Source organism: Thamnophis elegans, chromosome Z, assembly GCF_009769535.1.
Source record: "Thamnophis elegans isolate rThaEle1 chromosome Z, rThaEle1.pri, whole genome shotgun sequence".
NCBI lineage: Eukaryota > Metazoa > Chordata > Lepidosauria > Squamata > Colubridae > Thamnophis > Thamnophis elegans.
This window is the reverse complement of record NC_045558.1, coordinates 128,805,121-128,819,593: the sequence shown is the minus strand read 5'-3', so window position 1 is coordinate 128,819,593 and position 14,473 is coordinate 128,805,121. Positions and strand designations below refer to the sequence as shown.

General features: G+C 41.9%; 1 protein-coding gene across 1 annotated transcript; it reads left to right on the top strand.

Annotated features, from left to right (window-relative positions):
- Positions 1–2,965: 2,965 nt before the first annotated feature.
- On the top strand, positions 2,966–10,693 carry LOC116521752 (vomeronasal type-2 receptor 26-like). The gene is made up of 6 exons (XM_032236412.1): positions 2,966–3,183; positions 3,690–3,975; positions 4,381–5,232; positions 8,859–9,086; positions 9,579–9,705; positions 9,795–10,693. The coding sequence occupies exons 1-6, from the start codon at positions 2,966–2,968 to the stop codon at positions 10,691–10,693; spliced, it is 2,610 nt and encodes an 869-aa protein (XP_032092303.1).
- Positions 10,694–14,473: the final 3,780 nt, after the last annotated feature.

Sequence of the window (14,473 nt, the reverse complement as noted above, 5' to 3'; positions counted from 1 at the left end):
CCAAGCCTTTTTGCCCACCTGCCTGCCTGTCTTGCCTTACACAAGTTGGTCTGGAGTGAGGAAGGGCCGTTATTTCTGCTCAACTTACGCACAGTTCCACATCTGCAGCTGATCTCTTCCTGGCCAAAAGGGCGACTTTTTGGTCCCTGCGGGACTTCTGGAAGAGAGTGACTGAAGCAGCTTCACTCTTTTTCTGCAAGTCGAAGGAAAACTCTCAGGGAGATATTGATATAAAGTCAATCGCCTCATAGCACAGCCGGTAATTACCTGTCAAATGGCTACAGCTGATTCAAGTGCCGATCAGAACATGGCACAGCCAAACGGTACTTGTTGATCACTCCCAGATGCTAGCCGCTCCTCACCTATCTATTTTGCTACACTTAGCAGAGAGCTAACCTAGATTGTAGAGCTGGACCGATGATCCGGCTCCTCATGGGGTGGCTAATGTTAAGACAGCTACCTCTACAGCCACCTCAATTCTTTCAATTTAGTAAGCCAATCAATGAATTTTAAATATCCAATATCTCCTCGTGGCTTTTCCTTCAGCTGACAGGAGGAGAAGAGAAAAGCCGCTTCAGCCACTCTCTTCCAGAAGCCCCACTGGGACCGAAAAGATTCCCTTTTAGCCAGGAAGTGATCAGCTGTGGACGTGGAACAATGCGTTAACTGAGCAGAAGGAACGGCCCTTCCCCAAACCTGGTCAGTGCTACTCCCACTCCCTGCATCAAGTGAAGTGCTACGGGCGGCAGGGAAAATGAAGCTTCTTTGCCAGCTTCCCAACTGGCAAAACAGAAATTATCGCCAAATGGAAGGTATGTGTGTGTGAGAGAGGGGGGTGGAGAGAGCGAGAAAGAAAGAGTAAGAGATTAACAAAGGAAGGGAGAGAGAGAGAGAGAGAAGAGAAAGAAAAAGAAGGAAAGAGAAAGAAAGTTGGAGAGAGACACAAGAAGGAAAGAAGAAAAAAGGAAGGAAAGAAAGATGGAGAGACAGACAAGCAAGCAAGCAAGCAAGCAAGCAAGCAAGCAAGCAAGGAAGGAAGGAAAGAAAGAAAGAAAGAAAGAAAGAAAGAAAGAAAGAAAGAAAGAAAGAAAGAAAGAAAGAAAGAAAGAAAGAAAGAAAAAGAAAGAGAATTTATGATCACAATTGAGGTCAATATTTTGGTTGCTAAGCAAGAGTGTTGTTAAATGAGTTTCACCATATTTTACAAATTGGTCATTCCCACATGGTCACATGACTGCCAAGCCACACCCACAAAATGGGCCACACCTACAGAATAGGTTCTAAAAATTTTTGAAACTCACTATTGCTCTTTCCCCTCTATCTACCTATGTACCTACCTGCTCTCTCTCTCTCCCTACCTATCTACTATATTTCTCTCTATCTCTTTCTCTCTATTTCTCCCTCTACCTACCAGCCTACCTACTCTCTCTCTCTTCCTACCTACTGTATTTCTCTCTATATATTTCTCTCTCTCTCCCTACCTACCTACTGTACTTCTCTCTCTCTCTATTTCTCTCTGTCTCTCTATCTACCTACCTACTCTCTCTCTATCTCCCTAATTACCTACTGTATTTCTCTCTCTCTCCCCTCTACCTACCTACCTACCTACCTACCTATCTACCTACCTACCTACCTATCTACCCACATACCTACACACTCTCTCCCCTCCTACCTACCTACTGTTTTTCTCTCTATATATATTTCTCTCTCTCTATCCCTTTATCTACCTACCTACCTACCTAGTCTGTCTCTCTCCCTCCCTCCCTAACTATATTTCTCTTTCTTTCTCTCCCTCTCTATCCCTCTATTTACCTACCTACTTTTTTAAAAAAATTGCCTATTTAAAACCTTAGTGCGTCTTATACTCCTAAAAATACAGTATTTAAATCTCTATTTTGCTTTATGGATCCAATCAAGAGGTGGGTTCCTACTGGTTTGCACCAGTTCGGTAGAACCAGTTGGTCAAATCTACTGAATCATTGAGAGGAGGTTCCACCGGTAGACTCAGAAGTAAGTACCGGAATGCCTGTAGAGGGGAAGGAAAGGATGACGTTGACTAGTGAAATATGTAGTGGTCCATGCATATTCTATATAATCCCCCATTAGTATATATGGGTTACAGTGAGTTTTTTCACAATAACAAATAAATAAATTGTAAAGGAAATCTCACTAAGCCTATATCTATCCCAAAAGATGTAAAGGAAAGCTACAGTCTAGCAAATAAGACTGTAAATATAGTACCCCACCCACAACTCTTTAAAGTGGATATTTCATGAATCCAGGAAAAAGGTGCCGCTGTTTTAAAAAGTACCAAGTAGATGCTGAGGGCTTTACATTCCTATATTCAAAAATAGTGCATAGCCCTAACAAACATTATTATTTAATGAATTTAAGTTGTTGCCACTGCTTTGAAGTTAAATTCAGATGTATGGATGCCTCTTTCTTTTCTGTGTAATTTATATCTCTATCTTGACTGGGAATGCTGACATCATCTTGACCACTCCCACCCAGTCACATGACCGGCAAGTACTCCCACCCAGTTGCATGGCTGGCAAGCCACGCCCACAAAGCAGGCCACACCCACAGAGTAGGTTCCAAAAATTTTTGAAACCCACCACTGATCCAATCATTTATTTTTGTCTTGTGGCTCATGTGTTCCTGCCTCTGAAAGTCCTCACATGTGACTGTCTCATTGTCATTATGAATTTAATCAGTTTGAGTCTTGCAAATCCTTTGGGACTCCATGAAAATAGGAGCAACTGACACTGAATAATGGTATTTATTGTCCCCATCCTATCCAACCCATGGCTGGGAGCCCCAAAGCTCTGTGAGTTGATTTGATAGTATGTTGCTCTCTCTAGTTTTGTCTGAAAAACATCTCCAGAAGGCATATCAGTCTGTTCTACTTCAAAGATCTTGTTGCAGACAGAGACATTTGTACACAGAAAGAAGGCACTCATGGAAGATGTTGGTATTGGTGGAGTTGCTGTTAATAGTATTGCCTGAAGTGGTGTGCAAGAATCCTAGCCTACAATGTGACTTTCAGGAGCCTCTTCCTATTCGGCATACCTACCATCAGCTTGGAGACATTAATATTGCTGGCATCATTTCTGCCTTATATGCAACTTCTAATCCCATTGAGTTCATTCAAGATCCTTCTCGGGAATTTCATGATGGAGTTATGTAAGTATATCATTAATTTCTTGACAAGCTCTTAACTTTCTTGGTAAATCACATGATGCTTGAAATATTTCCTCTAATAGCAAAACCTCCAGAAAGGAATGTCTAAAACATGATGTCTAGGTTTATTTTATGTAAAGTGATATTTCACTTCAGTTTCCAGGTAAAGTCGAAATAGTTGAAATAGAGATCAAATTTCCATTTATAACAAATCACATCTAAATATATGTTACTTTACAGGTATGCTTGGCTATATTTATGAAGCAGTCACTGCATTTAAGAAAAGGGAAGCATAATTTTTCTCATTGATATTTTTGGTACCAAAACACAGCCATTTCCTATAAGCTATTCTTAAAAGCTGTTCTTTAGTAGTGGGCAATTCTCACATACTAAAACATAGAAATAAGAATTATTAAGCACATTCTACAAAATATGCTGTACTGAAGGATTGCAAGCCACATAATGTGAAACCGACCTCTCTTAATGTATTTTTTAAAATTGTTTTACAGAATACTTTTTCAGAATTATCAGCATATCCTGGCCTTAGCATTTACTATAAAACAGATTAATGAAAATCCCCAGATCCTAACTAACATCACGCTGGGCTTCCACATTTTTAACAGCAATTTTAGTCCAAGTTGGACTTACTTTGCCTCAATGGTTCTACCTTTCACTCAGGGAAAATTCATCCCTAACTACAAGTGTGGGATCACAAATACTTTGGCTGCAGTCATTGGGGCACCTGACATCTCCCTTCACATGGCAACTGTGCTGTGTATCTACAAAGTTCCTCAGGTAAGATTTGATGTAGATATACACTATCATTCTGCCATAAATCCCTAAACATCTAAATGCTTCATCTGTAAAAAGGAGGGATTTTTGGGATAAGTAGATATTATTTTTGCATGCATAATTACGTTGGCATAATAGCATGAGTAATCATAAACCAAACAGATGGTGAAGATATTTGACATAGCAGGTTCCTGATACTGATCTAAGGCTCAAATTTGAAATATTCACAATAAATTCCACAAAAATGTATTTACTAATACTTCAAGAGCGATGTCTTGGTTTCCTAATCAACACAACTAGTTCCATAATGTTTCGGTGTATAAAAATAATCAAACACTCAAATCAAATATAGACATTTTCAGAGACTCACATAGACCTTTGCAATTGCATATGTTTACCTTTCTGTAGTTGATATATGGCTCTGCTCCAGTCATGGATAAAGAGACTCAAGCAGTTTTCTTTCAACAAATGTTTCCAAATGAATCCTACCAATGCAAGGGCCTCTTGCAGGTATTGCTATATTTTAGATGGATCTGGATTGGAATTCTTATAGTAAAGGATGAGAAAGGAGAAAAATTCCTCCAGGAGATGCTCCCCACATTTTCGGAGCATGGCATCTGCATTGAATTCATAGCAGAGTTACCAAATGCAGCTTTTTACAGTGATTTTACTGATATGATAGAGGAAGGATTTCATATATATTATGTTCTCATGAACAGCACAGCCAATGTGATAATCTTATATGGTGAAACTCAGTCATTATCAGCTCTGAGAACTTTCCTCCAGTTTTCAGAAGTGGAGGATTTGCCAAAGAAGAAAAAGATCTGGCTTATAACAGCTCAGACAGATTACACTTCAGTTGCCGTTCATAAATCTTGGGATATCCATTTTCTACATGGTGCTTTATCCTTTGCAGTTCACACAAGGGAGGTCCCAGAATTCCATGAATTTATTCAAAACTTGAATCCAAACAAGAACCAGCAAGATTATTTTCGAAAAGATTTTTGGGAACAGGCATTTGATTGCTTCTTTTCAAACTCAAAAACTGAAACCTCTGAGAAAAAGTGTACTGGACAGGAGAGGCTTGAGACTCTTCCCACATCTGTGTTCGAAACACTAATGAGCGGCCAGAGTTACAATATTTACAATGCAGTCTATGCTGTCGCCCATGCTTTGCAATCTCTGCATATATACAAATCCAGAGAAACAGCTATCATGAAAGAAGGGAGGAAACAGTTTCATAATCAAGTGTGGTGGCAGGTAAGTTTGTGGTGGAGAAACCACCATATCTGCAATTGCAAGATGTAGCCATAAAATTTAGTGAACAATATTTTTTTGAGGGATTGACACTAGGTTTAAATGTGAGCTATAGTAATAGATTAACCAACTATAACTTTGTATGTTTTCTGACCAAAGCTTCCTGATACAATAAAAAACAGTCACCTAGACCCAAATATATCCCATCCTTATGAAGAATTCACCTCCTCCCTACATTCCATAACTCTGCCATAAGTTCAGCCTATTTATAAATAGAATGAGGTGACCTATTGCATTCACCTGATGTGCACTCTTTACTTTTTCTTCTAAATGGTTTCTTTCAAATGATTGCTAATCACACACAATTGTTTGATTGTTGAAAGTACAACAATGTTCACTTTTTTAGGCCTTTCCTGATGAGGTATTCCCATGCAATCCATGTGTGGAAGCGGAAGAACTGATAACTATATTGTGACGTTCCTACTCAAATGACATTCCGAATGCTGGGATGTTCTCTTTCCACCAGGCATCAGGTTCCCACCTCTTCCGAGACCATTAGAAAGTCATCTGTATTTCTATACACAGAAATTAACAGCAAAACATAGCTAGTTCTAGAGCAAATGAATGGAGAAGAATGAGAACAGATTTATATGCTTCCAGGAACAGGGTTCTAGGAAAAGCAGGGAAGGGACTGAAAATGTTTTTAACATCTCAGGTGACTTAATAAAAGATGACCAAGGCAGAATTTTATTTTAAGCCTACTTTTTATGACACATCTCTACTCACAAATAATGAAAAACTGACATTTCCTGCCATTAAAGTAGTGTCATTTACTTATTTGAGGTTATTGATATTTCTCCTTGCTATCTTAATTCTGGCTTGTGATTTATCGAGTGTGGAATTTCATATAATTAACTCGGCATATAATTTAAATGAGCAGGGTGACAATATACAGCTTTGTAGTACACTTTCCCTATTTTGAATCAATCAATTGTTCTACATCTGGTTGTAGGTATTGCTTCTTAAACCTGCATCCAAGTTTCTCGGGTACTCCCAAGCTGAATCGGGCAGAGGGGACATTAGCCTTCTCAGGTGAAAGTTATGGTAGACAGGTACTCCCAACACTTTAAGAACTTGCCACAGATTGTTGTGATCCACATAAACAAAGGCTTTAGCATCATCAATGAGGCAGAAGCAGAAGGTTTTCTTGAAAAATGTTGCTTTCTCATAAACCACAAATTTGATCTCCAGTTCTTCTGCCTTTTCAAAAAATCATTCGTAATTCTCTTTTCTTGGTTCACATACTGCTGAACTCTAGCTTGTAGGATTTTGAGTACAACCTTCCTAGTGTGTGAAATGAGAACAAACATATGGTAGTTTTAAGCACCTTAGTATTTATTATATATTTATTACAAGTCATCTGAATTAAGTAGTTTCAAAATTAAACTACAGAGTTTAATTTTAATTTTTGATGTTTTTTTATATTGCAACTCTAAGTTAGTTTTATTTCATTAATCTGATAAGTTACCTCTACCTCTTTGTTAGAATGATTGTTATGTTATTTGTTTGATACTGGCTTACAGCTTAAATAAAAAAAATGTTTATATTATCTAGGTTTAAACCCAGTGACATGCGGTGACGGTTACCGTTGGTGAGGCAAGACCGCAGCAGCGGCGAGAAGCAACGTCCCTGGCACTGTGTCGGACATAAACGCGAGATGCATGTCAGACACAGTGGCGGGGGTGTTGCTTCTCGCCGCCGTCGTGCTCCACCGCCTTGCCCCCCGCCTCCTCCGATGAACAATCCTGCTGCCCCGACCTGCAGCCAGCCCACCCACCCCTCGCCCGACCTGCTGCCTGCCTGGACTCACCGCTCTTCTCCTCCTCCTCCTCCTCCTCCTCCTTGTCCCCGCTCGGTGCTGGGCTGGCTGCAGGCCGGGGCATCAGGACTGTTTGTCGGAGGAGGCGGGGGGCAAGGCGGTGGAGCGTGACGGTGGCGAGAAGCATCTCAGATGGAGCCGGGACACCCGGAAGGCAAGCCCACCCACCCCCGCCCCACCTGCTCCCTGCCTGGACTCACCGCTCTCCTCCTCCTCCTCCTCCCCGCTCGGTGCTGGGCTTTAAAGGGGTCTCCCCTCCCCAGCCAGCCAGCCCACCCAGCCAATCCCCCCACCACCACTGTGTCCAACAGGCCAGGTGTCTCGTGTTTATGGCGGACATAAATGTGAGACGCCTGGCCTGTTGAAACACAGCGGCGAGAACGTCCCTGCCGCTTCCGTGCTCCGCCACCTCATCCCCCTGCCTCCTCCGACCCCACCGCTGTGAAGAAAGAAAAAAAACCACACACAAACCTCACAATAAAAAATTAATTTTTTTATTAAATTACAAATTACAAATTAAATTACAATAAATTTGAATCCCTCCCTCCCTCCGTCTGATCCACCTTTTCCAGCTGTGGAAACTCTCTCAACTCTCCTCTTGTCTGCCCAACGTAAGCGTGCTCAACGTAAGCGTGCTCAGAAGGCATGATTCGCTGCTCCCCGATCAGGAGGCGGGAGAATCAGTGCCTCTTTTGCATATGAAAGTTTTCGATTTTTAACTCCTCCTTAACTTTTAAAAGGCGAACAATTCCTTAGGTAAAAGAGGCCCCGAGTTCTCTGGCCTCCTCCCATAGTTAATACTGAGAGCAGACACCAAGCCACTGTGACTTTGAATCTGGTAGCAACTACCCTGGCTTCAATTATTTTTAAAAAAATATTTAAAATTCTTCCTTTCCCTCAGGAGACTGGTGAGGCCCCGCCTCCCCTGCCTCTAGTGACTGCACGTCCCTGTTTAAACCAGTGGTGGGTTCCTATTGGTTCGGCCAAACTGGTCCAAACTGGTAGGAACCCATCACTTGTTTGGCGGCCTGCCATGCCCCCAAACCACTTCTTCCAGCAGTGCCATAGGTGCTGCCATCTTAGAATAGAATAGAATAGAATAACAAAGTTAGAATGGATCTTGGAGGTCTTCTGGTCCAACCCGCTGCCTAGACAGGAAAGCCTATACCATTTCAGACAAATGGTTATCCAACATCTTCTTAAAAAACTACTGTTCTACCCTCAGCTACTTTACAGAATAGTTTGACATATTCCAGTTCCTGCAACCATTCTACATGTATTTTAGCCTTCAGTCCCCTAATCATCTTTGTTGCCCTTCTCTGCACTATTTCTAGAGTCTCAACATTTTTCTTATATTGTGGTGACCAAAACTGATTGCAGTATTTCAAGTGTGGCCTTACCAAGGCATTATAAAGTGGTATTAATATGCCACGTGTTCTTGATTCTATCCCTCTGTTTATGAAGCTTAGAACTGTGTTGACTTTTTTTGGGAGCTGCAGCACACAGCTGGCTCATATTTAATGTTTTTGCTTCTGTGCATGCACAGAACAATTTTTATTGCTCTGCATGTGTGCGCAGCTGCACCAAGCACATGTGTGGCACATCCATGAGGGAATCGGCAGTAGAGATTACCAGAACACATCCATGGTTTAAACAAACATTCATATGTATATTTTGAATATATGCATTATTTCTCTCTCCCCCTGTCCTGTTCTCTCTTTGTTCCTATCTGAATATCAATGTATTTCAGGTTCATTCTTTTCTGAGAAGTGTCAGATTCAACAACAGTGTTGGTGAAAAGATCTCCTTTGATAAAAATGGAGAGTTCATTGGTGGATTTGATATTATCAACTGGATCACATTCCCAAACCAGTCCTTTGCGAGGGTCAAAATTGGAGTGATAGATCCCACGGTTCCAGAAGAGAAGTTCTTCAATATTTCTGTACATTCCATCACATGGCCAGTAGGCTTTAACCAGGTTAGCTATTTGAATCTAGATTGGTCTGCATTCATTTAAATATATTTATTGACGAAAGTCTCAAAGCATCATCTCTGACTAATCCAGGTACAAATGTCCTGGGGTAGGAAAAAATATTAGTAGAGTTTTTATTACTTTTGTAGCAATTGCTATTGAATATTGTATCCTTTCCTGGCTCCTTGTTAATTATGGACAATGGTTTTTAAGATTTCGAAGTAAGAGCTGCAAGTCAGCATTCTAGATTGCGGATTTCAAGTTAAGAAAACCAAATTTAATTAGCCAGCACAGAATCTTTCTTTGGATACTAGTGATGTGGGTTATCAAAGACCATAAATATCAATAATTGTAGAAATTTAATTATTATTTTGAACCAATTTTATTTAAAATTATGTCATCACATTATTCTTCATCTATTGATTCCACAGTAACAGTAACTCTCCAAGCACTTCCTTTTCTCTCTGTATCTTAAAATATTTTTTCATTCATCGATAGGAATTACCTTTATCTTTGTGTAACGATCCTTGTGAGACAGGATACAGTAAGGCCAAGAAAGAAGGGGAGTTGTTTTGTTGCTATGATTGCCGTCTATGTCCAGAGGGGAAAATATCAAAGGAGAAGGGTAGGAAATTTTCAAATATAATTCGAGTATGCCACAATTTCATAACACTGTAATTCCTATTAATCAATTCACCTACATTCTTATTTCAGACGTAGATGATTGTTTTCCATGTCCAGAAGATCAATATCCAAATCCTGGCAAAAATATGTGCATTCCAAAGCGGATCACATTTTTGTCCTATGAAGAACCTTTGGGGATCAGTCTGACTGTTCTTTCTCTTTATTTTTCTTTAATGACAACTTTGGTAATCACAATCTTCATGAAACACAAAGAAACTCCCATCGTCAAAGCCAACAACCGGAATCTCACTTATACACTCCTAGTTTCTCTTCTTCTCTCTTTCCTTTGTGTCTTTCTATTTGTTGGGAGGCCCAATATGATTGTGTGTCTTCTTCGACAACCAGCTTTTGGCCTCATCTTTTCTGTGGCAGTTTCTTGTGTATTGGCCAAAACTTTTGTTGTGGTTCTAGCATTCATGGCCACCAAACCTGGTTCCAAATTGAGGAAATGGGTTGGGGGAAGGATGGTCACTTTCATTCTACTATCCTGCTCCCTTGTTCAAATATGTGTTTGTGCTGTGTGGCTGATAACATCCCCACCATACCCAGATTTTGATGTGCATTCAATACCTGAAGAACTTATCCTCGAGTGCAATGAAGACTCTGTCATGTTCTACTGTGTTTTGGGCTTTATGAGTTTCCTTGCTCTGGTTAGCTTCTCTGCTGCTTTTCTAGCTAGGAATTTACCTGACAGTTTCAACGAAGCCAAATTTATCACCTTCAGCATGTTGGTCTTCTGCAGTGTTTGGTTATGTTTTATTCCAACCTATCTAAGTACTAGGGGAAAATATACATTGGCTGTGGAGATCTTCTCCATTATTTCTTCCAGTGCTGGCTTATTGGTGTGCATCTTTCTTCCCAAGTGTTTTATTATTGTGTTGAGACCTGAACTGAACGATAAACACCAGCTCATGAAGAAAAAGTTTTAACAAATCTCTCTTTGCCTGTCATGAGAAAGAGAGAGAGAGAGGGGGGGAGGGAGGGAGGGAGGGAGAGAGAGAGATAGAGATTGTCCACTTATACATTGAAGCCAGAAAGCAATGTGCAATTAGATTGTCCTTTTATGATCCCCTGTCCCCTGTGATTTACATAACTTCAAGCACTTTTTTTCCCCTTCTGGGAGTTAGTAATAACTGGGGCCATAAAATGTATAAATAAATGGATGTATTGACATTTCAGTATGTGATAGTCAATACTGACTTAATATTAGATTAAATGTGAATTTTGTATTTATCTTTACTGGTCATCTTAATTTATATGCAGACTAGAATGTGTAATAAGGAATGGGGATTAAACAACAATGAGCCTTTTATTTAAACAAGGAAGATCTATGAATTATTACTGAGACAATTGGATACTTGGAATTCTCTGGTGCACATCATGTACAGTGGTCACCTACAAAACATGGGGTATGTTCAAAAGAGCTTCCACCAGGCCACATTTCTTCTCAATAGCAAAGATCAATGAATCTCTGGCACAAAAACAATTCTAGAAAATACAAATAAATTCCATCATAAATCTAATACATGTTAGTATCCAATTTACATAATAGTCTCCTTCTGTTCTGATGTAGGCTACCCAAGACCATGACTCATACTCCTTGTTCCAACAAAAAACCCTTCTATTAATTTACTGTGAATTATGCTCATTCATATCCAAAAAAAAAAAGTCTTTCAAGGGAGGATTTATAGTCACAGACCTTATTTGGCATGGAAAGCTGAAAGGCTGATATCTGCAAAACCTAACAAGCAGTCTTGGACCAATTAAGCAAACTAATTGTCTCCTGCAAACTCCACTCCCCTTTCACTCCTCTTTTATTTTCTCTGGGAGCGGCCATTCATCGTCCACCCATGAGTTTACTCCCAAGTCAACCCCTATTCTTTAGCTGTTCCCTTCATCTCCCAACTCTGTGCATGCACACACTGGAAACAGGCTCCAGCTCTTTGTCTGCCTCACTGAGGTCTGACTCTGAAGGCAGCTGATAACTAGCATATGGCTCTGGCTCACTCTCTGCCTATGACATAGAGCCCTCATCAGAGCCTTCCCCAGACTCCAGGACTGGCCCATGTTCCTCTCCAACCTCCTCACTGTCCGAATGCTGCAAGCTCCACAAGTGGGCCACAACACCTTCTAGGAAATTCAATCAAATAAGATGATTGTGTAGAACAGCATGTTCCAGGGTCATAAGTCTGTTTGGATAGGCAGAAATTTGCAACACTTGAATGAGATGGTGATTCAACCTATGTTGTAATCTATTGCCATGATCACCAATGTCAGATGCATGTCAACTTCTAAAGAGTTGCCATGGCTATTATCAGGTTGGCATTCAAGGGAGGATACCATGCATACCTTCAGCCAGAGTTGGATCTCATATTTCTACAACCTAGTTCATGAATATGATCTATGATGCATGACAGAAAGGAGGAGCAAAGTTCAAACACAATTAAGTGGAAGCCAGTTTAGGCTCAACAGAAGTCCGTGCCAAGATGTTAGTCCTAATAAATGAATGGTTTTTTTAAAACTTTGTCTCAAGGCTTGTAAATTAATTAGGTCAGCTCTTCGGAACTTCACAGAGAGCCTAAAGTGAATTTTTAAAAATCTATCAAGATTACTGGGTTTCCTGAATCCTGGGCTCTCTGAGCACTCCCCCAATATTTGGGGTGCTTGGAAGGAAAATCAGGCAACCATGGCAGAAGGTGGATTATTGGGAGAAAGATTGATTTCAACTGGAGGAAGTCGGCCAGTCCCCCCTCACCCCCGCATCAGAGCTCCACACTTCCACACTGTGATGTCTTCCCCAGCAGTAGAAGCAAGAAAGGATGAGTACTTTTTAGGGAGTGCAAAAGAGGAACTGAGGGAGGATTTTGATTGAGCCACCCTTCATTTTGAGGGGGCATCATGCTGCCCAAAAGAGAGGGGAGGGACATCTGATCCTTTTGAAAGGAGGAGATGCAGACTGGAGTGCAGCCCCTCCCCCCTACTGATAGAAGGAGAAGGAGTCCAAAATGGCAACAATGCTTCTCCCATGTAGCAGGCAGGCTGCCAAAAGCAGGCAACCCCCTCCCTCTCTCTGAACTAGGGGTGAAGAAGATGACCAGCCATATCAGGCGCAAGCATACAGAGGCAAACAGGAAGTTGGAGGATTAGGGCTGAATGACTCACCCCAATTCAGGGGAAGGTTTGACAGAGACTCAGACCAGCTAGTCCTATTCCTTGATTCAGCTGATATCCACCTAGAATGCTATGGGCACCTCTACCCATCCCCCAAAGCCATCACACAGGGTCTAGAGGGAGAAGCAAGGGAATGGCTAGCAGCCCCCCAACTGCAAGACATAGATGCCTTCCTGCAATTGCTAGAGGCCAGATTTGAGGTGGTGGAGGAGGACCCATATGAGGAAGAGGAATTCAGCAACCTAAAGCAGAGGGACCGGCACATCAAAGAGCACACCCATGAATTTAGGAAGGTCATAGGAAGGCTACCCCCTTTACCAGAGTGGCTGCTGGTGCATTTTTTGGTGGGGAGCCACAGGACCACAGCAGGCCCTGAGACCAGCCCTCCCTCAAAATCTGCTGAAATGCTACAGATGCAGAGGGATGGGCCACATGACAGCTGCATGCCCAACCCCAGCCCCAAAACCAAGGCCAGACCCACCGCCCAGGGCACAACCAGAACAAGGGCCCAAACGGAACACCAACACATCTGAGAAAGCCCTCCAGACTGAAGAGGCCCCTTCCCCCTCAGGCAAAAGTGGTGCAACTCCAGGCAATGACAACCAGTCACCCAACTCATATGACAGTGAGGACGAGGGAGAAAACGACCCAATGGTGAATGAATCAATTCACCCTTTCCTTTTTCCAATATGCCTCACAGCCCCAAAAACAGGAAACCAGGGGGCTTTTCAAGCCCTAATAGACTCAGGCTGCCCAAGGTGCTTGATCAACATAACCACAGTCCTGAAATTGGGGATCAGAGCAAAAAGACTGGGCAACCTGATCCAGTTCGAGCAGGTTGATGGATACCTAATGGGAGGAGCCTATGCCACCCACCTAACTGAACCAGTGAGGCTAGAATTAGCAGATCACTGGGAATTTGATTCATAATAGCCCCCCAAATGACAGACACAGTCATACTGAGACTTTCCTGGCTACACAAGTGGGGACCGACCATCTGGTGGAAAGGAGGTATCTGCAGACTTAGGATATCAAGGGGCCCCCAACTCCTCCCACACCAGCAAGCAGAAACACCACCCATGCTGGAAACTCCCCCAAAAGAGCCCACAAGAACAACTGGCAACCACATCTGACAAAACCCCAGAGGCCGAACTGATTCTGATGGGTTATCAGGACCTCACAGAAGTATTCAGTGAGGCTGAGTGTGATGTTCTGCCTCCCCACCGGGAGACAGACTGTGCCATCAAAATCATTCCCTGGGGCAAAACTACCTAAGCCCAAACTGTATGCCATGACACCCCGGGAAATGCAAGAGATGTGCAAATACATAGAAAAAACCTTAGCAAGGGGGTTCATTGAGCCAGCCAAGCCACGGGTCGCGGCACCAATCCTCTTCAAAGAAAAAAAAATGGAACTATGAGGTTGTGTGTGCACTTTCCAGGGATAAATGGTGTGTGCGTAGACAACCTATACCTTTTCCCCCTCATGAAGGACATGCTATCTCATCTGGCCAAGGGAAAAGTCTTCACCAAACTAGA